This window comes from Coregonus clupeaformis, unplaced genomic scaffold (assembly GCF_020615455.1).
Source record: "Coregonus clupeaformis isolate EN_2021a unplaced genomic scaffold, ASM2061545v1 scaf2080, whole genome shotgun sequence".
Classification (NCBI taxonomy): domain Eukaryota; kingdom Metazoa; phylum Chordata; class Actinopteri; order Salmoniformes; family Salmonidae; genus Coregonus; species Coregonus clupeaformis.
In genome coordinates this window covers 56,756-81,309 of record NW_025535534.1, presented here as the reverse complement: position 1 = coordinate 81,309, position 24,554 = coordinate 56,756, and the positions used below count along the sequence as shown (strand labels likewise).

Genomic DNA, 24,554 nt, shown 5'->3' with positions numbered 1-24,554 from the left:
TTGAGTGTATGTAAACTTCTGACCCACTGGGAATGTGATGAAATAAATAAAAGCTGAAATAAATCATTCTCTCTACTATTATTCTGACATTTCACATTCTTAAAATAAAGTGGTGATCCTAACTGACCTAAGACAGGGAATTTTTACTAGGATTAAATGTCAGGAATTGTGAAAAACTGAGTTTAAATGTATTTGGCTAAGGTGTCTGAAAACTTCCGACTTCAACTGAACATAAGATCCCTTTTCAGTTAAAATTCAATATTTGCCAGTTTAAGACTTTTAAAAACTTTTTGGGAGAGTTTGAAATTGGGATCGCTTGCTCCGGACATCGGCATTTCTGGGCACGGAGCCGACAAATGCATAATATTAAAATGATTGTCCCGACTTTCATTAATCCCTGATAGACAGGAGAAATTATATAATTTTGGCAAGTTCAATTCAATTTACTTCAGCCTATTGAGCGCGCCTCCTTGTTAAGGATCGGACACTTTTTTTCAATTTTCGCCTAAAATGACATACCCAAATCTAACTGCCTGTAGCTCAGGACATGAAGCAAGCATATGCATATGCATATTCTTGATACTAATTTAAAGGAAATACTTAAGTTTGTGGGAATGTGAAATTAATGTAGGAGAATATAACACATTAGATCTGATAAAAGATAATACAAACATTTTGTTCGATCAATATATTATTGCACTTTAGGCGCTATTTAGATTTTGGCCACTAGATAGCGGCAGTGTGTGTGCAAAGTTTCAGATTGATCCAGTGAAGCGTTGCAATATTGGACTATTTTGTATAAAGACTGCCGAATTGGTCAATTGATACATTTTCAAGTACATACCTGTAGAGAACATACAAAAATGATATGGTAATACAAAATATAAGTTTACACACTCCCAGGAATGTCATACATGATGGATCATTAGCTTATACACTGACTTTCACACATCTAGATGGCCGGGCGGGGTGGGTGTGGAGCCAGAGACAGCAGGGGTTCAAACTGTAGAAGCCAGTTCCTATATTTGAATATAAAAATTTATTTTATCAACCAAAACTACGCTACATTTTCTCTCAAGGACCCTTAGGATGACAAATCAGAGCAAGACAACTGAATGTAAGTACATTATTTACCTTCAGAGGTGAATGTATCAAACCAGTTGCCGTGATACGTTGTTGTGCACTCTCCTCAAACAATAGCATGGTATTTTTTCACTGTAATAGCTACTGTAAATTGGACAGTGCAGTTAGATTAACAAGAATTTAAGCTTTCTGCACATATAAGACATGTCTATGTCCTGGAATGTTTGCTGTTACTTATAACAGTCATGCTAATCACATTAGCGCACGTTAGCTCAACCGTCCCGCATAAGGGACACCGATCCCATAGAGGTTAACATTCATGTTGTTTGTGGAGTAATAAAACCTTTTGGGTTATAAAATACATTTATTCTCTCAAAGGATTGGACAATTAAAGGATTGGACAATTATGGCAGTTTAAAAACAACTCATGAGACAAAATAATGTGTACACCTGTTTTATTGACAACAAACCACAAAATCATTACTCAACATTTATGACCAACAAATAACTAATACTCATTTTACAGCAACAAATAATCTCCACAAAGTATTTGACTTTACCATAACAAGTTTTCAGTTAGGATGCTGACAGTATGGAGTAGCATTTTTGGTTTCATCTGATGTTTTGCTGATTTAAAAGGTTATCTGGAAGCACACCGAGGGCAATCTGTTTCCACATGCTAGATCGTTCCAGCCGTGTTCACCTTCAGAGGAAACACGGAACAGAAATTAACTCAGATGTAGTGTGTGTATCAGACTTATTTGTTGAAGTGGGCTGTGAATAAAGTTTAATTTGATGACTGGATAGTGAATGATAGTGGGCTTACTGTACCTCCAAAGTTCATCACAATACATGGCTCTCTGCCACCACTGTTATTGGGCTCTCCTTGATTCCAGTTCTGGTAATCAAACTTGGACCCATCACTCCAGAACCATAGCCTGCCCTGTGGGGAAGTAGTGATGTCTCAGAATGAAAGAAATCCCACTGTGTTAGTGGATACTGAGCTATCTATCCTACAATACTAGCCCACTATACCCCGTGTGTTAGTAAATACTGATCTATCCTACAATATGTGCTTCCATTAAGTATTAACTCAGGTGTGTGAAGACATGCAATCAATGAAAAATATATATAAATTATTGATTTTGAAAATGTTGTATAATATTTATTTAAATTTGATCATGTAGATGGGTAGGAAAGAAATCCAATGTAATCTCTTTTTAGATTTAAATTTAAGGCAGCAAAATGTGAAGACTGTGCAAGGGGTGTGTAGACGTTCACTAGCGACTGTATCAAGAGAATGCGCCGTCATTCCTACGGCTTCTGAGCTGGCGGACTCACTAAACACAAATTCTGAATTTCTACATGGTACATATGTCAACATGTGTGAAAACAGCGCATTTCTACGTTTTGTAGAAAAAAATAGGAAGCTAAAAAGTTATACCCGATGACATCTTCAACAGTTTCAAACACAGATTCGCGGAGAACAAGAAAACTCCCTCCGGCCAAAAACTCGATGAAGGTTTGGAAAACCACTGTTTTGGTTACTTTTAATCCTACCATGTGTAGAATTTTACTGGGTGACTTTCACTTGAGTCATTTTCTATTAAGGTATCTTAGCTGTGACTAAAGTATGATAATTGGGTACCTTTTCCAGTATTTCTTTTCCAGCTTCAAACCCTCCAATCCAGGTAGTATGGAATTCGCCAGTCTCGGAAAACACCATCCCCTGTAGAAATTGCGCCTCCTCAGAGCTATGCACAGACGCCAGGTTTGCTCCAAGGGAAATACAATGCCGCTAGAGAAAGCAGCAGAGAGGGACAAAAGCGTTTCATAATGTAAGTATTAGTCAAGTTGTCCAGTCTTTGTGAGAATTTGTTTTCTGGACTCACACTATCAAATATTGTCCGTCGCAACTAATGCTCTTTTCAACAGGCTCTTAGAGGTGTTAGTTTATCTCTGTCTTGACCCGTGTCCTTTGGGTTCCATTATACAGGTGTCCTGACTCCATACATGAAATAAATATTCCAAACTTATAGAACATCCCAATTAAACAATAACTTAAAGGGGAGGTTCAGTAATTTACATGAGGCATGCAGTGCCTGTTAAAAAAAAAGAAGCCAAATCATCTTCACGTTAACGTCAATCCAAGAAAGCGAGTTGATTTTAATTGAACTTCACCCTTTAAATTCACAGTAGAGGGTAAGCATGATACAGTACCTCTGCTTCTGGCCATGTCCTTGCTGTCTTGATAAACATGAAGCAGTGTGATCTATATTTGGTCCAGCCTGAGAGACATGGTTTCACTGCTAAAAGTCCATCTGTAAGGAGAAGACTACCGACTTTAAAGGAGAGACTGACAAATCACCTTGCATCATAAATAATTACTCAATATTATTTTTATATCAGTCAACACACAAACAAACACACACCTCTGCTACATTTAAAATACAGAAAGAATGAATAATGTAACGTTTGAGGTGGACTCTCGTACTTGCGTCTCCCAAAGCAAAGGCAGCGCTGAGAAGCAGAAGAATGGTCAACATGGCCATGGTGATAGTCTCCTGAGAGAGGGAGAGACACACAAAGAGAGCGAGAGAGAGAATCAGTCAAGACCAATTCAGTGAATACTTCAGAGTGTAGGGCCTCCTGTAGCTCAGTTGGTAGAACATGGCGCTTGCAATGCCAGGGTTGTGGGTTCAATTCCCACGGGGGGCCAGTATGAAAAATGTATGCACTCACTAACTGTAAGTCGCTCTGGATAAGAGTGTCTCCTAAATGACTGAAATGCAGCGACGTGTTCCCCTAACCTTTCCTCAAGTACCCTCAGCCATTCCACTTATCAGATGTACTATCACATTAGATTTTACCAATGAAGGGCTAAGGAATACCAGCTATCATCTTCCACCACATACAATAGATTAACCTAGTACACAGGAATATGTATGCTTTCCAAATGTTACCTTATTCCCTATGTAGTGCACTACCTTTGACCAGGGTCCCCAGTACACTACATAGGGAATAGCCCACGGCCACAAAGGTAATATGGGCTCTGGTCAAAGGTAGCACACTACAAAAGGAAAAGGGTGCTATTTGGGATGCAGACAGATACAGTTTTAAATGCACAGATGTTAAAATCTCACCTTCACAAATCTTCAGTTGTAGCTTCACTTCTTCAGAGATCTTCAAAGGTCTTCACTGGGTCTCTCTCTCTCTCTGTCCTGCCTGTGAGTTGCTTATATACCAGAAGAATGGGCGAGGAATTGGTGATTGGCAGAGTGAGTTCAGGTGTGGTGAGTTAGCAGGAGAGGGGCGTGTCCAGAGGGTAATTGGGAGTTTGTGGAATTGGCACGATCCTTCAAAACAAGTTCCCTACATTTGTCCAGGGCCACATATTCACTATGGGCTCTGGTCAAAAGTAGAGCACTACATAGGGAATAGAGTGATATTTGGGATGCAGACACATACAGTATTAGATGAACAGATGTTGAAATCTCACTTTCTGAAATCCTGCCTGTGAGTTGAGTTCTACCTCTCCCTCCTCTCCTATTTAAGGACCTGTCCAGTCAGACCCCTCCCTCTGGATCCCCGAAGGGTTGGAGGTCTGAAATGGTGGCGAGTAGTGAGGACAAAATAGAGGAAGTGGATAAAATGTTGGTGAAGCAACAGCTGTGATGGAATGAGAACAATATGGCTGTCAGTTCTGATGGTATGGAGCGGGAGGATGAGGGTCAAGGACCTGAATGGTCGGTAGTGGAAAGACACAGGAAGAAGAGAGATCTTGATACAGAAAGACACAGGAAGAAGAGAGATAATGATACAGAAAGACACAGGAAGAAGAGAGATCATGATACAGAAAGACACAGGAAGAAGAGAGATCATGATACAGAAAGACACAGGAATCAGAGAGATCATGATACAGAAAGACACAGGAAGAAGAGAGATCATGATACAGAAAGACACAGGAAGAAGAGAGATCATGATACAGAAAGCAGTGGAGCGTCTAGTATAGAAAGCACAAAGAGGGTCAAGGTAGGAAGCAAGAGTAGTGAAGTGTTGGAGTGGAAAGTGGTGATGGTGTTGGATGAGACCACAGAGCCTCACTTCCACCCTCTCTGACCCACTAATGCCGTAGAGAAAGAGGTAGGTGAAGTGAAATTAGCTGGGTTCATTGGAAATGGTAGATTGTTAATATTGTGTGGTAGCCAGCCTCAGCAAGAGAAGATTCTGAAAATGGAAAAGCTTAATGGGAATAAGATTAAAAGCCATGTCCCTGGTGCTTCTGCTAGATTGAGGGGAGTCATCCCTGGGGTCCCAATATCTATGTCCACAGATAATATTAAAGAAAATGTGAAAGGAGGCAGAGTGATTGAGGCTAACAGGTTGATCAGTAGGAAAGAGGGTCAAAGAACTGAATGCCTATCAGTGATTCTGAGGTTTGAGAAAGTCTTGGCCAGGAAAGGTACAGATAGGATTCCTTAGTTTAAATGTCAGAGAATTTGATCCATATAAACTGCAGTGTTTTAAATGCCAAAGAATGGGACATGCAGCTGCTCATTGTAAAGGAAATACAAGATGTGCCAAGTGTGGAGGGGAGCATGATTACAGTGAATGTGGAAGCAATGTGAAGGTTAAGTGCTGTAATTGTGGGGGAGAACACAGTATTTGGTGGATGCCAGGTACAGAGAAGTTAGGGATTTATTTGGTTTTTAATGTTATTTTCATGGTAGTACAAAATTGGGCAGATCATGATTGATGGTACATTCCAGCACAGTAGGTGGCGACATGCACTTGAAACGTTTGTTTGAGGACCGCCATGATGTCATAGAAGAAGAAGACTCCTCCCTCTCTTTTTCTCTCTCTGTCATCCTTTAACCCTCCCGGTCCATTTCCTACTGGACCTGTGTGAGAGCTAACTGTCTGTTAGGGCTGGGGTCAATTAGAGTTGAAGGTTCAGGTAGTGATTTGAATATTCCAAAAAGCACTAACTAGTACATCTGATTTATCTAGTTGCAGGTGTATGTGAATAATGCCTTATTTATGATGCGTATGATATATTTTATTAAAACTTACGTGTCGGCTTCTTGGTCTCCATCAGAGAAAAAGCTCAGCCTCTTGGCCTTTGTCAGAGTAAAATCATTTCCTTTTAGCGGACAGCACCCTTAAGACCGTTGTTTAAGATGTTGGAATGGAGGAGGAGAGTAGAGGAGAAGAGGAGAGAGGAGAGAGGAGAGGAGGAGGAGAAGTGAGGAGGAGGTGAGAGGAGAGGAGGAGGAGAAGAGAGGAGGAGGATAACAGTGGAGAGGAAGAGAAGAGAAGAGGAGGAAGAGAGGAGAGTAGAGGAGGATGAGAGGAGGAGGAGAAGAGAGGAGAGTAGAGGAGGAGGAGAAGAGAGGAGGAGATGAGAGGAGGAGACGAGACGAGAAGAGAAGAGGAGGAGGAGGAGAAGAGGAAAGGAGGAGGAGAGGAGGATGAGAAGAGAGGAGAGGAGGAGGAGAAGAGAGGAGAGAAGGAGGAGAATATAGGAGAGGAGCAGAGGAGAGGAGCAGAAGAAGAGTGGATAGGAGGAGGAGAGGAGAGGAGGATATGTGACAGGAGGGGGAGAGAGGAGAGGAATTATTTGGTTTGACATTAAAGGTCATTTGGCCTTTGGCATTTTTAGCTAGCAGTGGCTGATATTAGCTAAAGTTTGTGCAGCTGTTTACATAATAAGGGCAACGTTTTCATAGCGCTGAAGCATTTTCAAGTGCAAAAAGTACCTTAAACCTCATTATAATCTCACAGTGTAAATTCATTAGAAAATTGTCTTAAAAAAAGGTTTATGGTAAGTTTTTCACTTTGGACTTTGCTTTTGCACTATGGCTGTTAAAAAAATAACTTGCATTATCCAGGATTCTAATATTCATCAATAAAAGAGACATTCCTAACATCACACCCTGTAAGGCTGCTGGTCCAGTCCAGCCAGCACGGAACGTTGAAATGGAACAGGAATGTCTGTCATTCTAATTCTACAACGTCTCCATTCTATTCATTCTATTACAGGTGGGGTGAAAGGTCAATGTCTGAAGACTGAAGGGCTGGAGGGGAGATATGTAGTAGGACCAGGGTTGTGTTGTTAGGAGAGGGGGGAAGAGGAGAGGAGAGGAGAGGAGGAGAGGTGATGGGTCAATGTCTTAAGGCTGAAGTATTGGAGGAGAGATATGCAGTAGAACCAGCAGCACTCCTTTGTGAGGAGATGAGGGGATGAGAGGAGGAGAGAAGGGGGGAGAGGGTGAATAGCTAGCATGCCTTTCTTTGTGAAGGTGAAGCCTCTCTCTCTCACCACACCCAGTCTTAAACATGACTTTCAGTATTTCTGGAAGAACAGGACAATAGAATAGATGGATGGAGTCTAAAGTGAGGTGGGATGAGAAAAGAAGATAGGAGATGAATGTGAGGAGGACAAGAGGAGAGGGGAGAGGAGAGGAGAGAGGGGAGAGGAGAGAGAGGAGAGAGAGGGGGGAGAAGAGAGAGAGAGAAAAGAGAGGGGAGAGAGAGAGGAGGGGAGAGAAGAGAGGGAGGAGAGAGGGGAGAGGAGAGAGACCCTTCCCTAATTGGAGTAAACTAGTGAACAACAATGCTTAGGCCTCTACTTCCAGCTTATACGTACTATATACATTTTATGGACAGTCAATTTTACAATAATTCTATTTTGTTTGTTTTTACTCCTGAACTTCCTCTACCCTCAACCTCTCCAATCATTTTCATGATGTCCATCCGGTTTGCTTCTATATGCCATATCTTTCACAAAAGCTCTCAAACTATAACCTATATATACAGTGGGGGAAAAAAGTATTTAGTCAGCCACCAATTGTGCAAGTTCTCCCACTTAAAAAGATGAGAGAGGCCTGTAATTTTCATCATAGGTACACGTCAACTATGACAGACAAAATGAGGAAAAAAAATCCAGAAAATCACATTGTAGGATTTTTAATGAATTTATTTGCAAATTATGGTGGAAAATAAGTATTTGGTCAAGAACAAGTTTCTCAATACTTTGTTACATTTACATTTTCATCATTTCTCTAATCCAGAGCGACTTACAAATTGGTGCATTCACCTTATAGCCAGTGGGTTAAACCACTTTACAATGTTTTTTTTTTTTTTTTTTTTTTTTTGGTGGGGTAAGGGGGGGGTAGAAGGATTACTTTATCCTATCCCAGGTATTCCTTAAAGAGGTGGGGTTTCAAATGTCTCCGGAAGGTGGTGAGTGACTCCGCTGTCCTTGCGTCGTGAGGGAGCTTGTTCCACCATTGGGGTGCCAGAGCAGCGAACAGTTTTGACTGGGGTGAGCGGGAACTGTGCTTCAGCAGAGGTAGGGGAGCCAGCAGGCCAGAGGTGGATGAACACAATGCCCTCGTTTGGGTGTAGGGACTGATCAGAGCCTGAAGGTACCGAGGTGCCGTTCCCCTCACAGCTCCGTAGGCAAGCACCATGGTCTTGTAGCAGATGCGAGCTTCAACTTGAAGCCAGTGGAGTGTGCGGAGGAGCGGGGTGACGTGAGAGAACTTGGGAAGGTTGAACACCAGACGGGCTGCGGCATTCTGGATGAGTTGTAGGGGTTTAATGGCACAGGCAGGGAGCCCAGCCAACAGCGAGTTGCAGTAATCCAGACGGGAGATGACAAGTGCCTGGATTAGGACCTGTGCCGCTTCCTGTGTAAGGCAGGGTCGTACTCTCCGAATGTTGTAGAGCATGAACCTACAGGATCGGGTCACCGTCTTGATGTTAGCGGAGAACGACAGGGTGTTGTCCATACCCTTTGTTGGCAATGACACAGGTCAAACGTTTTCTGTAAGTCTTCACAAGGTTTTCACACACTGTTGCTGGTATTTTGGCCCATTCCTCCATGCAGATCTCCTCTAGAGCAGTGATGTTTTGGGGCTGTCGCTGGGCAACACGGACTTTCAACTCCCTCCAAAGATTCTCTATGGGGTTGAGATCTGGAGACTGGCTAGGCCATTCCAGGACCTTGAAATGCTTCTTACGAAGCCACTCCTTCGTTGCCCAGGCGGTGTGTTTGGGATCATTGTCAGGCTGAAAGACCCAGCCACGTTTCATCTTCAATGCCCTTGCTGATGGAAGGAGTTTTTCACTCAAAATCTCACGGTACATGGCCCCATTCATTCTTTCCTTTACACGGATCAGTCGTCCTGGTCCCTTTGCAGAAAAACAGCCCCAAAGCATGGATGTTTCCACCCCCATGCTTCACAGTAGGTATGGTGTTCTTTGGATGCAACTCAGCATTCTTTGTCCTCCAAACACGACGAGTTGAGTTTTTACCAAAAAGTTCTATTTTGGTTTCATCTGACCATATGACATTGTCCCAATCCTCTTCTGGATCATCCAAATGCACTCTAGCAAACTTCAGACGGGCCTGGACATGTACTGGCTTAAGCAGGGGGACACGTCTGGCACTGCAGGATTTGAGTCCCTGGCGGCGTAGTGTGTTACTGATGGTAGGCTTTGTTACTTTGGTCCCAGCTCTCTGCAGGTCATTCACTAGGTCCCCCTGTGTGGTTTTTTGCTCACCGTTCTTGTGATCATTTTGACCCCACGGGGTGAGATCTTGCGTGGAGCCCCAGATCGAGGGAGATTATCAGTGGTCTTGTATGTCTTCCATTTCCTAATAATTGCTCCCACAGTTGATTTCTTCAAACCAAGCTGCTTACCTATTGCAGATTCAGTCTTCCCAGCCTGGTGCAGGTCTACAATTTTGTTTCTGGTGTCCTTTGACAGCTCTTTGGTCTTGGCCATAGTGGAGTTTGGAGTGTGACTGTTTGAGGTTGTGGACAGGTGTCTTTTATACTGATAACAAGTTCAAACAGGTGCCATTAATACAGGTAATGAGTGGAGGACAAAGGAGCCTCTTAAAGAAGAAGTTACAGGTCTGTGAGAGCCAGAAATCTTGCTTGTTTGTAGGTGACCAAATACTTATTTTCCACCATAATTTGCAAATAAATTCATAAAAAATCCTACAATGTGATTTTCTGGAGAAAAAAAATTCTCAATGTGTCTGTCATAGTTGACGTGTACCTATGATGAAAATTACAGGCCTCTCTCATCTTTTTAAGTGGGAGAACATGCACAATTGGTGGCTGACTAAATACTTTTTTCCCCCACTGTACTTATTATGGACAGAGTATGCTTACATCATTAGTTATCTTGTTGTTATTACTTGTTGTTAGTCCCATCCTTGAGCTCCATACAACACCACCCATCTATATCTTAAAACCATCCATATAGGATTTCTATTTACCATATATATGTACTGTGATGTTTTACAAAAGTTCTGAACCTTTCTATTCTCATTTGTTTCTACAGACTGTTCATTTAAAATAAACATTTTTTCTAAAAAGTAATATATTATTGATCGATTGACTATGACTTTTCAGATCACCCAGTAGTGCTATCTGCAGGGTTAGCTCCAGGTAAATATTGCAAATCTTTAGCCATTCCTGGACGGGTAACCAAAAACAAGCTACAAATGGACAGTACCAAAATAAATGATCTAATGATTGTCTCTTCGCAGGCAAAATCTGCAGAGCTGGGAAGATTGTATCCCCATATAAATAACATTATTGGTATTAGTTTAATTTTGTCTGGCTTGCCGTTCCAAATGAAATTGAATCTTTTTTTCTCATAATAAATAATAAAAACTGTTCGCTCGGCGTAGGCAAGACCAAAAACAAATAGGTAAACTGGGATAATAAAGAGTTAATCAGGGTGAGTTTTTCCACAAATTGACACGTATTTACCTTTCCATGGTAGCAGGATCGTATATACTTTTGTTAACTTTCTATTACAATGTATTGGAGTGAGATCATTTATTTCATTTGGGATATGTATTCAGAGTAGAGCCACATCACCATCAGACCATTTATTGGTAAACTATATATTTTTTAGTGATCCAATACATAATATGGTACATTTATCATAATTTGGTTGTAATCCAGAGAGGTTAGAAAATGTATCTAGATCCTCTATGAGGCTGTGGAGGGATTCAAGTTGTGGATTTAAAAGAATACATGAATCATCAGCGTACAATTTTACATTTAAGTCATTTAGCAGACGCTCTTATCCAGGGCAACTTTCAAATTGGTCTCTTCATGAGCAGAGCAGCCCAAGTTATGTAAACTCAGAGCCATGCAGAACGCATGCAGAGTGAGCTATGCACAGGGACCGAGTGACAGACGGAGCGGCGCAGTTAATGGACTTACTAATGGAGGAAGTTATTTCTGATTTGTGGTTTCGGCAGAAGCAATCGGGCCTGGGTAGTGTTAGACCTGAACAACGAGGGCATAACATTCACATGCTCTAATGTGGGGTCCCCTCTGAGAATCTGATCAATCAAGGTAGGAACTTGAACAAATAAGACATTTCTCATTTTACTCACTTAGCAGATGCTCTTATCCAGAGCGACTTACGTTAGTGAGTGCATATATTTTCATACTGGCCCCCCGTGGGAATCGAACCCACAATCCTGGCGTTGGAAACGCCATGCTCTACCAACTAAGCTACACGACATCGTGTACGTTTTCTAGTGTAAGAACGTACTTAGTGTCACATTTTACTAGTGCAAGAATTGTGCAAAGCACAAAAAATACCATAATCTGGCCATAGGGCTCTGGTCAAAAGTAGTGTACTATGTAGGGAATAGTGAATAGAACCATTTGGCTTCCATCCTATCTTGTAAGGCTTCTGGTGTAAGATGGTTCTTGTTGTAGCAAAATATGTTGTCTTATAAAGTTAATGTAAAGGGTTCATTTAAAAGACTGATACTCCTTACTCCATTTCCCAGAAATGGACTGGTTCATATAAATTGTACAGCATATTATACCAACAATAAATAAAGTAAATCATTAAAAGTTTAAATTCTCTCAGGATTTCTTCATTTATTTGTATGGAATGGGAAGCAGTTCCTGTAGGACAGTAAAGAAACTGTCAAAGTATTTTTACCGTCTTCATTCCAACGCCTTTCATCTACGAGCAAATCTACAATTACAGACAAAAACACAACATAAACATTAAAAACATGCAGAACCACCAGCAAATAATTAACATTTAGTGAATGAGAGAGAATGTGTGTGTTTACCAGGGTGGCACATTTGATGGGAGCAGTGCCTGGTGGAGTCTCAGTACCCCTGATCTTCTGTCCATTACAGGTCACACACCAACAGGAACCTACCAGAAATGGACATGTTAAAAACCTGTTGCGTATACAATATTGACATAATTACAAACGTTACTGTAACACAAAATGAATTGTCACCTTTAAATGACTTGGAGAATTTAGTGTGTGTGTGTGTTTGTATGTCTGAGAGAGTGGTAACCTGTAGATCCTGAACATTGCTCAGGGGTGTATTGTCCCTGGTAGTCACAAGTTGGGATGTAGGCTCCAGGCGGGCTGTTTTTCATGGCATCTCTAGCACGCTCACAGGGGGTCTCGGGTCGTATCGTACAATCTGGATACACAGGTAACATACATTGTAATGTGGACATTACATAACAATGTATGGACATAATATACATTGCTGGACATGCATTCTGAAAGCTTGGGTTGAGTCTGGAAGCTTGGGGTGCGTCCCAAATTGCACCCTATTCCCCTATGGGTCCTGGTCAAAAGCAGCTTACTATACGGAATAGATGTAACCTAGGTTTCCCTCCAAAAAGAGATACCAGTCTCAAGGGACTTCCTGGCTAAATATTGAAATTCTGCTACTTGTTTAAAGTCCCAGTGCAGTCAAAGTTCAGTTTTGCATCATATTGTACAAAAACTGATGAAACCAAGACTGTAAAAGTGGGGTAAATTATAGCAGTGTTATTTCCTGATAGTTGGTTGACAAGCCAATCATTAATCCATCCAGTTGAAGGACCAAACCTTTCATATCAGAATACCTCAACACTCCAGCATCTAGACACCAATATACATCTCTGGAACTAGAAGAGTGGCATTTGGCCAGTAACCGAAAGGTTGCTAGTTCGAATCCCTGAGCTGACAAGTTGAAACATCTGTCTATGTGCCCTTGAGCAAGGCACATAACCCTAATTGCTCCAGGGTTGCCGTTGATAATGGCTGACCATAGCTGTGACCTGACTCTCAAGTAGAGTGGGATATGCAAAAACAAGACAGATAAGCTCCCAGCAATGTTTAAACAATTTATAAATGTCTTTGGTGAGTAAGTCTGAGGTATGCCTCGCTTACCTCCCAACGCAAAAGCCGTGCTGACAAGCAGAATGATGGTCAATGTCGCCATGGTGATATTCTCCTGAGAGAGAGATTAGTTAACCATTAGAATCAGCTGTGATTGTACAGTAATACTTCAAATTAGTGGAATGGCTGGGGGTACCAGAGGAGAGGTTAAGGAAACCCTGTGTTAGGGTCTTCATTCTATTGAAGGTGGGGTGAAAGGTCAATGTCTTAAGGCTGAAGGGGAGGTTGTGTTGCTAGGAGAGGAGAGGAGCTTCTGTATTTCTGGAAGAACAGGACAATGGAGTAGATTAATGGGTTCATGGCCATAACTACATCTGAGGACACAGAGGTCCGGACCAAAATAAAGAAAATCTATTATGGGTCAACTTCTAAATATTGCTCCCATCGTTGATCAAGAATTTAAGCATTCTGAGCTTTGATCTGACTGACAAGTTGAATCATGAACAGTGGTTTGTTCGTCATGTTCGTTTGAGTCCCCCAGATTTGTTGCACGGATGTGACTTTTAGCAGCATACTCACCACTCTCTCGAACCACCATTCACCACTCTAACTCTGCCCTCTCGTGGAAACGAACTACCCCAGCTCGGAGTTGGCTCACTAGAGAGGTAAGCAAAACTAGAGACGCTGCTGACAGTGTGTCTGCGAGATGCCGGACAATAGGCAATTTTGAAACCGTCCCGTGACTCCTGCCGTGTCTACAGACATAACGCAAAGAACATGAAAAAGACTCAGAGAACGAGTGGACAACTGGTAGTCACTTATAGATGTGTCAGTCAGGCGACTAGCTGCTGGAAGAGACTTATATTGCCGTAACGTTGAAGGGCTCTGGTTAGTATAGCGGACTAAACTCCATGGTGAAGGAAGTTTATAGTGAACTCCACCTACGGAGTGGAGCAGAGACCAGACCAAGGTCAATACTTCAAAACTGTTTCATCATGAAACGCCTACCTTGTATCCATGTTTGTCCTCTCTAGTTACTTGCCTTTCTTTGTTTGCTGAAATCCATTGTAACACCGGGAGTCAGGACGCAGACTGTGAGTTTAATCATATAAATCATGTAGCTGAACAAAACCAACACTGCCTGTTGACTGAGGATACTGAGGGCTATATGAAGGGAGAGTAATCAAGGTGATGATGAGGTCCAGGTGTGTGTAATGATGGTTGCCAGGACAGGGTGGTTAGTAGACCGACGACGTCAAGCGCTGGAGCAGGTGTGACATCCATACTTTTTCAATAAACATGAATCAAATACAACCACCGACTTTTGCTCATTTCAGTGTCACGAAGATGGCAACTGTGTCAATTTAATCTCCGATGAGGTTTATAAATGAAACCTAGGTTATAAAATGATTTCTCTCTGTCTCGTTATTGCTCAGTATCTTTGGACAGAAAATGTGCCAAGTCAACAACGTTATATGCCAGATTTAGTGTTTATTTGAACCTGAAATGATCTGTGAAATGTTGTTGGTCGACACACCCTCTGTAGATTGTGTGATTTGATTGGACAATGAGTATTTTCGAGACCTAGGCCCACGTCATCGTAGATTCAATTGACACATGCGCTTTTGCACTACGTTGCCATATTTGACAAACAGAAAAAAGCAAAAAGTCGGTAGTGGAGTTCATCATGAACTTCCTTCACCATGGAGTGGATTTTAGTTTACTACGGGTAGAATTACTTAGCCAGCTAGAAGGATGACGTAAGAAGCTAATGTTACCTCAACAGGAGCAAGAGAATAGGCTACTAACTTCTCATAATAACGTTGCTTTACAGAGAGTAGGCTATTGAGACAGTGAGGTGGCACTCAGTGGTGAAGCTGAGAGAGAGAGAGAGAGGAACCAAAACAGAGAGAGGTTACTACAGTGGTTCCCAAACTTTGGGTCGGAAACAATCGGTTCTGGGTAGTGTAGGACCTGAACATTGAGGGAATGGGTAGTGTAGGACCTGAACATTGAGGGTATGGGTAGTGTAGGACCTGAACATTGAGGGTCTGGGTAGTGTAGGACCTGAACATTGAGGGTATGGGTAGAGTAGGACCTGAACATTGAGGGTATGGGTAGAGTAGGACCTGAACATTGAGGGTATGGGTAGAGTAGGACCTGAACATTGAGGGCCTGAGTAGAGTAGGACCTGAACATTGAGGGGTCTGGGTAGAGTAGGACCTGAACATTGAGGGTATGGGTAGTGTAGGACCTGAACATTGAGGGTCTGGGTAGAGTAGAACCTGAACATTGAGGGTATGGGTAGTGTAGGACCTGAACATTGAGGGTATGGGTAGTGTAGGACCTGAACATTGAGGGTCTGGGTAGTGTAGGACCTGAACATTGAGGGTCTGGGTAGTGTAGGACCTGAACATTGAGGGTATGGGTAGAGTAGGACCTGAACATTGAGGGTATGGGTAGAGTAGGACCTGAACATTGAGGGTATGGGTAGTGTAGGACCTGAACATTGAGGGTCTGGGTAGTGTAGGACCTGAACATTGAGGGTATGGGTAGAGTAGAACCTGAACATTGAGGGTATGGGTAGTGTAGGACCTGAACATTGAGGATATGGGTAGTGTAGGACCTGAACATTGAGGGTATGGGTAGAGTAGGACCTGAACATTGAGGGTATGGGTAGGTTCATTTTTGCTAGTTTCTTTTTCTCCAAATAGCATTGTATATAAATGCACTAAAGTCAAAAGTAGTGCACTGGAAAAGGGTTTCATTTGGGACATAGTATTGGAGTCTAAAGCAGGCCCCCTTGATAACCTGAACAGTCTACTATCACGTCCATCTTCTACATTCAGGCTGCTGTAGTGACCTCTGACCTCATCTAGTCTAATGTTGTGGAAGAAGATTTCTAGTGTAAGAAGATACTTAGTGTCACATTTTACTAGTGCAAGAATTGTGCAAAGCACAGAAAATACCATAAATATCATAATAATCTGTCCATAGGTGTCTGGTCAAAAGTAGTGCACTATATAGGGAATAGTGAAAAGAGTACCATTTGGCATGTACCCTATCTTGTAAGGTTTGTTGTGTAAGATGATACTTGTTGTACCATTGTAGCAAAATATTTTGTTGTCTTAAAGAGTTATTTTAAAGGGTTAATTTTAAATATTGATATTCCTTCCTAGGGTAGTGGTGGGCACCAAATTTTAAAATACAATAACAGTAGGGAGGCTATATACAGGGGTGGTACCGGTAGAGTTAATGTGCGGGGGCACAGGTTGGTCGATGTAATGGAGGTAACATGTACATGTGGGTAGAGTTAACCTCTAAAGGATGGGACCCTTTTTTTCAATTTTCGCCTAAAATAACATAACCAAATCTAACTGCCTCTAGCTCAGGACCTGGAGCAAGGATATGCATATCTTTGATACCATTTGAAAGGAAACACTTTGTGGAAATGTGAAATTAATGTAGAAGAATATAACACATTAGATCTGGTAAAAGATAATACAAACAAAAAAACATGTGTTTTCCATCTTTGAAATGTAAGAGAAAGGCCACAATATAATATTGCAGTTTAGGCGTAATCTAGATGTTGGTCACTAGATGGAAGCAGTGTGTGTGCAACGTTTCAGATTGATCCAGTGAAGCATTGCAGTACTGGACTATTTTGTTTCAAGTCTGCCCAAATGTGCCAAATTGGTCGATTGATAAATTTTCAAGTACATAACTATAGAGAACATACAAAAATTATATGGTAATACAAAATGTAAGTTTACACACTCCCAGGAATGTCATACATGTTGGATCATTAGCTTATACACTAACTTTCACCCATCTAGATGGCCGGGCGGGGTGGGTGTGGAGCCAGAGACAGCAGGGGTTCAAACTGTAGAACCCAGTTCCTACATTTTAATATAAAAATTGATTTTATCAAACAAAACAATGCTACATTTTATCTCAAGGTCCCATTAGGATGACAAATCAGAGCAAGATTACTGAATGTAAGTACAGTGAGGGAAAAAAGTATTTGATCCCCTGCTGATTTTGTACGTTTGCCCACTGACAAAGAAATGATCAGTCTATATTTTAATGGTAGGTATATTTGAACAGTGAGAGACAGAATAACAACAACAAAAAATCCAGAAAAACGCATGGTTTCCTTAACCTCTCCTCTGGTACCTCCAGCCATACAGTAGGTTATGTACCTAACACAGGGTTTCCTTAACCTCTCCTCTGGTACCTCCAGGCATACAGTAGGTTATGTACCTAACACAGCCATTCCACTGATTTGAAGTATTACAGTACAATCACAGCTGATTCTAATGGTCAACTAATCTCTCTCTCTCTCTCTCTCTCTCTCTCTCTCTCTCTCTCTCTCTCTCTCTCTCTCTCTCTCTCTCTCTCTCTCTCTCTCTCTCTCTCTCTCTCCCTCTCTCTCTCTCTTTCCCCTGTCTCAGAAGACTATCACCATGGCGATATTGACCATCATTCTGCTTGTCAGCATGGCTTTGGCTCTGGGAGATGCCTTTATTCCGATAGGTAAGAGTGACATACCTCACACTTACTAACCAACATTTTTATTTAAAAACCATAAACATTAGTGGGTGTTTATCTGTCCTATTTCACGCAAGTACAAGTGTGTATTAATACGTAGGTGTGAATTGAAAAAAAAATGTCTTTGCATATCCCATTCTCCCTGGGACACAAGCCATTATCAAACCGTGACACTGGAGAAATTAAGGTTGTGCCTTGCTCAAGGGCAAATAGACAGATATTTAAACTTGTCAGCTGAGGGATTCAAACTAGCAACCTTTCGGTTACCGTCCAAACCTTTCGGTTACCTTCCACTCCTCTAGTTCCAAAGATGTATATTGGTGTCTAGATGCCGGAGTGTTGAGGTATTCTGATATGAAAGGTTTGGTCCTTCAACTGGATGGATGCATGATTGGATTGTCAACCAACTATCAGGAAATAACACTGATATAATTTACCCCTCTTTTACAGTCTTAGTTTCATCAGCTGTTGTACAATATGATACAAAACACAGTCAAAACTGAATTTTGACTGCACTGGGCTTTTAAACAAGTAGCGGAATTGTATATGTCCATACATTCTCCAACTATGTTATGTCCACATTACAATGTATGCAGGTGGTATGCGACCCAAGACCCGCTGTGAGCATTTAAGAGATTCCAAGAAAAACAGCCCGCCTGGAACCTACATCCCAACTTGTGACGACGATGGACAATACACCCCTGAGCAATGTTCAGGATCTACAGGTTACCACACTCATACACAAACACACACACTAAATTATCCAATTTAGTTGAATGTGACAATTCATTTTGTATTACAGTAACGTTTGTAATTATGTCAATATTGTATACGCAACATGTTTTTTAACATGTCCATTTCTGGTAGGTTCCTGTTGGTGTGTGACCTGTAATGGACAGAAGATCAAGGGTACTGAGTTTCCAATAGGCTCTGCTATTATCAACTGTGCCACCCTGGTAAACACACACACACACACACATTCTCACTCATTCACTAAATGTTAATTCTTTGCAGCTGGTTCTGAATGTTGTTAATGTTTGTTTTGTCTAATTGTAGATTTGCTGGTAGATGAAAGGCGTTGGAATGAAGACGTTAAAAATACTTTGACAGTTTCTTTACTGTCCTACAGGAACTGCTTCACATTCCATACAAATCAATAAAGAAGAAATCCTGAGAGAATTTAAACTTTTAATGATTGACTTGATTTATTGTTGGTTTGATATGCTGTACAATTTATATGAACCGGTCCATTTCTGGGAAATGGAGGAAGGAGTATCAGTCTTTTAAATGAACCCTTTACATTAACTTTATAAGACAACATATTTTGCTACAACGGTACAACAAGTACCATCTTACACCAGAAGCCTTACAAGATAGGATGGAAGGCAAATGGTTCTATTCACTATTCCCTACATAGTACACTACTTTTGACCAGAGCCCTATGGCCAGATTATGGTATTTTTTGTGCTTTGCACAATTCTTGCACTAGTAAAATGTGACACTAAGTACCTTCTTACACTAGAAAACGTACACGATGTCTTGTAGCTTAGTTGGTAGAGCATGGCGTTTCCAACGCCAGGGTTGTGGGTTCAATTCCCACGGGGAGCCAGTATGAAAATGTATGCACTCACTAACTATAAGTCGCTCTAGAAAAGAGCATCTGCTAAAATGAAACGTCTTATTTTGTTTAAGTTCCTAACTTGATTGATAAGATTAGTACAGATTTTCAGAGAAGACCCCACATTAGAGCCCTGCACGTTAATGAATTTTTAGCTCTACCCATGCCGTCGATGTTCAGGTCCAGCACTACCCAGACCCTCGATGTTCAGGTCCAGCACTACCCAGACCCTCGATGCTCAGGTCCAGCACTACCCAGGCCCTCGATGTTCAGGTCCAGCACTACCCAGGCCCTCGATGTTCAGGTCCAGCACTACCCAGGCCCGATTGCTTTTGCTGAAACCCCAAATAACTTCCTCCATTAGTAAGTCCATTAACTGTGCTGCTCCGTCTGTCACTTGGTCCCTGTGCATAGCTCACTCTGCATGCGTTCTGCATGGCTCTGAGTTTACATAACTTGGGCTCCTCTGCTCATGAAGAGACCAATTTGTAAGTTGCTCTGGATAAGAGTGTCTGCTAAATGACTTAAATGTAAAATTGTACGCTGATGATTCATGTATTCTTTTAAATCCACAACTTGAATCCCTCCACAGCCTCATAGAGGATCTAGATACATTTTCTAACCTCTCTGGATTACAACCAAATTATGATAAATGTACCATATTATGTATTGGATCACTAAAAAATATATAGTTTACCAATAAATGGTCTGATGGTGATGTGGCTCTACTCTGAATACATATCCCAAATGAAATAAATGATCTCACTCCAATACATTGTAATAGAAAGTTAACAAAAGTAGATACGATCCTGCTACCATGGAAAGGTAAATACGTGTCAATTTGTGGAAAAACTCACCCTGATTAACTCTTTATTATCCCAGTTTACCTATTTGCTTATGGTCTTGCCTACGCCTAGCGAACAGTTTTTTTTGTTTTTGGTTTTATGAGAAAAAAAGATTCCATTTTATTTGGAACGGCAAGCCAGACAAAATTAAACTAATACCAATAGAATGTTATTTATATGGGGATACAATCTTCCCAGCTCTGCAGATTTTGCCTGCGAAGAGACAATCATTAGATCATTTATTTTGGTACTGTCCATTTGTAGCTTGTTTTTGGTTACCCGTCCAGAAATGGCTAAAGATTTGCAATATTTACCTGGAGCTAACCCTGCAGATAGCACTACTGGGTGATCTGAAAAGTCATAGTCAATCGATCAATAATATATTACTTTTTAGAATTTTTTTTTATTTTAAATGAACAGTCTGTAGAAACAAATGAGAATAGAAAGGTTCAGAACTTTTGTAAAACATCACAGTACATATATATGGTAAATAGAAATCCTATATGGATGGTGTTAAGAGATAGATGGGAGGTGTTGACAGGAGCTGAAGGATGGGACTAACAACAACTAATAACAACAAGATAACTAATAATGTAAGCATACTCTCTCCATAATAAGTACAGTGGGGAAAAAAAGTATTTAGTCAGACACCAATTGTGCATGTTCTCCCACTTAAAAAGATGAGAGAGGCCTGTAATTTTCATCATAGGTACACGTCAACTATGACTGACACATTGAGAAAAAAAAATCCAGAAAATTACATTGTAACATTTTTTATGAATTTATTTGCAAATTATGGTGGAAAATAAGTATTTGGTCACCTACAAACAAGCAAGATTTCTGGCTCTCACAGACGTGTAACTTCTTCTTTAAGAGGCTCCTTTGTCCTCCACTCGTTACCTGTATTAATGGCACCTGTTTGAACTTGTTATCAGTATAAAAGACACCTGTCCACAACCTCAAAAAGTCACACTCCAAACTCCACTATGGCCATGACCAAAGAGCTGTCAAAGGACACCAGAAACAAAATTGTAGACCTGCACCAGGCTGGGAAGACTGAATCTGCAATTGGTAAGCAGCTTGGTTTGAAGAAATCAACTGTGGGAGCAATTATTAGGAAATGGAAGACATACAAGACCACTGATAATCTCCCTCGATCTGGGGCTCCACGCAAGATCTCACCCCGTGGGGTCAAAATGATCACAAGAACGGTGAACAAAAAAACCACACGGGGGGACCTAGTGAATGACCTGCAGAGAGCTGGGACCAAAGTAACAAAGCCTACCATCAGTTACACACTACGCCGCCAGGGACTCAAATCCTGCATTTGCATTTGGATGATCCAGAAGAGGATTGGGAGAATGTCATATGGTCAGATTAATCCAAAATAGAACTTTTTGGTAAAAACTCAACTCGTCGTGTTTGGAGGACAAAGAATGCTGAGTTGCATTCAAAGAACACCATACCTACTGTGAAGCATGGGGGTGGAAACATCATGCTTTGGGGCTGTTTTTCTGCAAAGGGACCAGGACGACTGATCCATGTAAAGGAAAGAATGAATGGGGCCATGTACCGTGAGATTTTGAGTGAAGGGTGAATGCACCAACTTGTAAGTCGCTCTGGATAAGAGCGTCTGCTAAATGACGTAAATGTAAATGTAAATGTAAAACCTCCTTCCATCAGCAAGGGCATTGAAGATGAAACGTGGCTGGGTCATTCAGCCTGACAATGATCCCAAACACGCCGCCTGGGCATCGAAGGAGTGGCTTCGTAAGAAGCATTTCAAGGTCCTGGAGTGGCCTAGCCAGTCTCCAGATCTCAACCCCATAGAGAATCTTTGGAGGGAGTTGAAAGTCCGTGTTGCCCAGCGACAGCCCCAAAACATCACTGGAGATCTGCATGGAGGAATGGGCCAAAATACCAGCAACAGTGTGTGAAAACGTTGGGAAGACTTACAGAAAACGTTTGACCTGTGTCATTGCCAACAAAGGGTATGGAAAACACCCTGTCATTCTCCGCTAACATCAAGGCGGTGACCCGATCCTGTAGGTTCATGCTCTACAACATTCGGTGAGTACGACCCTGCCTTACACAGGAAGCGGCACAGGTCCTAATCCAGGCACTTGTCATCTCCCGTCTGGATTACTGCAACTCGCTGTTGGCTGGGCTCCCCTGCCTGTGCCATTAAAACCCTTCAACTCATCCAGAATGCCGCAGCCCGTCTGGTGTTCAACCTTCCCAAGTTCTCTCACGTCACCCCGCTCCTCCGCACACTCCACTGGCTTCCAGTTGAAGCTCGCATCTGCTACAAGACCATGGTGCTTGCCTACGGAGCTGTGAGGGGAACGGCACCTCCGTACCTTCAGGCTCTGATCAGTCCCTACACCCAAACGAGGGCATTGCGTTCATCCTCCTCTGGCCTGCTGGCTCCTCTACCTCCGCTGAAGCACAGTTCCCGCTCACCCCAGTCAAAAAAGTTCGCTGCTCTGGCACCCCAATGGTGGAACAAGCTCCCTCACGACGCCAGGACAGCGGAGTGACTCACCACCTTCCGTAGACATTTGAAACCCCACCTCTTTAAGGAATACCTGGGATAGGATAAAGTAATCCTTCTACCCCCCCACACCCCTTACCCCATAAAAAAAACAACATTGTAAAGTGGTTAACCCATTGGCTATAAGGTGAATGCACCAATTTGTAAATCGCTCTGGATTAGAGCGTCTGCTAAATGACGTAAATGTAAATGTAACAAAGTATTGAGAAACTTGTTATTGACCAAATACTTATTTTCCACCATAATTTGCAAATAAATTCATTACAAATCCTACAATGTGATTTTCTGGATATTTCTTTTCTCATTTTGTCTGTCATAGTTGACGTGTTCCTATGATGAAAATTACAGGCCTCTCTCATCTTTTTAAGTGGGAGAACTTGCACAATTGGTGGCTGACTAAATACTTTTTTCCCCCACTGTATATATAGGTTATAGTTTGAGAGCTTTTGTGAAAGATATGAAATATAGAAGCAAACCGGATGGACATCATGAAAATGATCGGAGAGGTTGAGGGTAGAGGAAGTTCAGGAGTAAAAACAAACAAAATTGAATTATTGTAAAATTGACTGTCCATAAAATGTATATAGTACGTATAAGCTGGAAGTAGAGGCCTAAGCATTGTTGTTCACTAGTTTACTCCAATTAGGGAAGGGTCTCTCTTTTCTCCCTTCTCCTCTCCCCTCTCCTCTCTCTCTTTTCTCTCCACTCTCCTCTCTCTCCTCCCTCTCTTCGCTCTCTCTCCTCCCTCTCCACTCTCTCTTTTCTCTCCCCCTCTCCTCCCTCTCTTATCCCCCCTCTCCTCTCTCCTCTCCTCTCTCTCCTCTCTCTCCTCTCCCCTCTCTTCTCTTCTCTCCCCTCTCCTCTTCTCCTCCTCACATTCATCTCCTATTTTCTTTTCACATCCCACCTCACTTTAGATTCCATCCATCTATTCCATTGTCCTGTTCTTCCAGAAATACTGAAAGTCATGTTTACGTCTGGGTGTGGTGAGAGAGAGAGGCTTCACCCTCACAAAGAATGGCATGCTAGCTATTCACCCTCTCCCCCTTCTCTCCTCCTCTCATCCCCTCATCTCCTCACAAAGGAGTGCTGCTGGTTCTACTGCATATCTCTCCTCCAATACTTCAGCCTTAAGACATTGACCCATCACCTCTCCTCCTCTCCTCCTCTCCTCTCCTCTTCTCCCCTCCCCCCTCTCCTAACAACACAACCCTGGTCCTACTACATATCTCCCCCTTCAGCCTTCAGACATTGACCTTTCACCCCACCTGTAATAGAATGAATAGAATGGAGACGTTGTAGAATTAGAATGACAGACATTCCTGTTCCATTTCAACGTTCCGTGCTGGCTGGACTGGACCAGCAGCCTTACAGGGTGTGATGCTAGGAATGTCTCTTTTATTGATGCTTATTAGAAACCTGGATAATGCAAGTTATATTACGTTTTATTTTATAGGTCCATTATGTAGTTTGCTGTACGACTGGTCTCATTTCAGATAGATAGTCAAGTTATAGATCTGTCATTCCCATGGAAAGTGAGTCTGATAAGTAGTTGACCTGCTCTATGTGCAATATGGTTTATTTTTAACTTAAGCTTCAAACACCTGAGAATTTTTTGGTTATTGAGAATATATTTTACAGAGGTTTAGATGGTACAACAATTCTCTACACTCTACATTGCTTGTTTTGTCACATTAACTGAAATCAGGA

At 41.8% G+C, this 24,554-nt stretch overlaps 3 protein-coding genes and 1 non-coding gene across 4 annotated transcripts; 2 read left to right on the top strand and 2 right to left on the bottom strand.

Moving 5' to 3' along the window:
* Positions 1-1,521: 1,521 nt before the first annotated feature.
* Positions 1,522-4,307, bottom strand: LOC121558538 (ladderlectin-like). The gene is made up of 6 exons (XM_041871903.2): positions 4,227-4,307; positions 3,578-3,647; positions 3,304-3,404; positions 2,732-2,881; positions 1,915-2,026; positions 1,522-1,786 (listed from the first exon to the last, which is right to left on the bottom strand). Exons 2-6 carry the CDS (start codon positions 3,633-3,635, stop codon positions 1,716-1,718), a joined length of 492 nt encoding a protein of 163 aa, XP_041727837.2. The 5' UTR covers positions 3,636-3,647; positions 4,227-4,307; the 3' UTR covers positions 1,522-1,715.
* A 7,700-nt stretch (positions 4,308-12,007) lies between these two features.
* On the bottom strand, positions 12,008-14,375 carry LOC121558545 (saxiphilin-like). The gene is made up of 5 exons (XM_041871911.2): positions 14,319-14,375; positions 13,328-13,391; positions 12,456-12,587; positions 12,218-12,306; positions 12,008-12,117 (listed from the first exon to the last, which is right to left on the bottom strand). Exons 1-5 carry the CDS (start codon positions 14,340-14,342, stop codon positions 12,106-12,108), a joined length of 321 nt encoding a protein of 106 aa, XP_041727845.2. The 5' UTR covers positions 14,343-14,375; the 3' UTR covers positions 12,008-12,105.
* A 3,351-nt stretch (positions 14,376-17,726) lies between these two features.
* Positions 17,727-18,982, top strand: LOC121562023 (equistatin-like). Its single transcript, XM_041874427.2, has 4 exons — positions 17,727-17,812; positions 18,424-18,552; positions 18,695-18,783; positions 18,884-18,982. Exons 1-4 carry the CDS (start codon positions 17,743-17,745, stop codon positions 18,893-18,895), a joined length of 300 nt encoding a protein of 99 aa, XP_041730361.2. The 5' UTR covers positions 17,727-17,742; the 3' UTR covers positions 18,896-18,982.
* Positions 18,983-19,362: 380 nt separating this feature from the next.
* trnag-ucc lies at positions 19,363-19,437 on the top strand. The gene has a single exon. It is a non-coding gene; the product is annotated as a tRNA-Gly (tRNA).
* Positions 19,438-24,554: the final 5,117 nt, after the last annotated feature.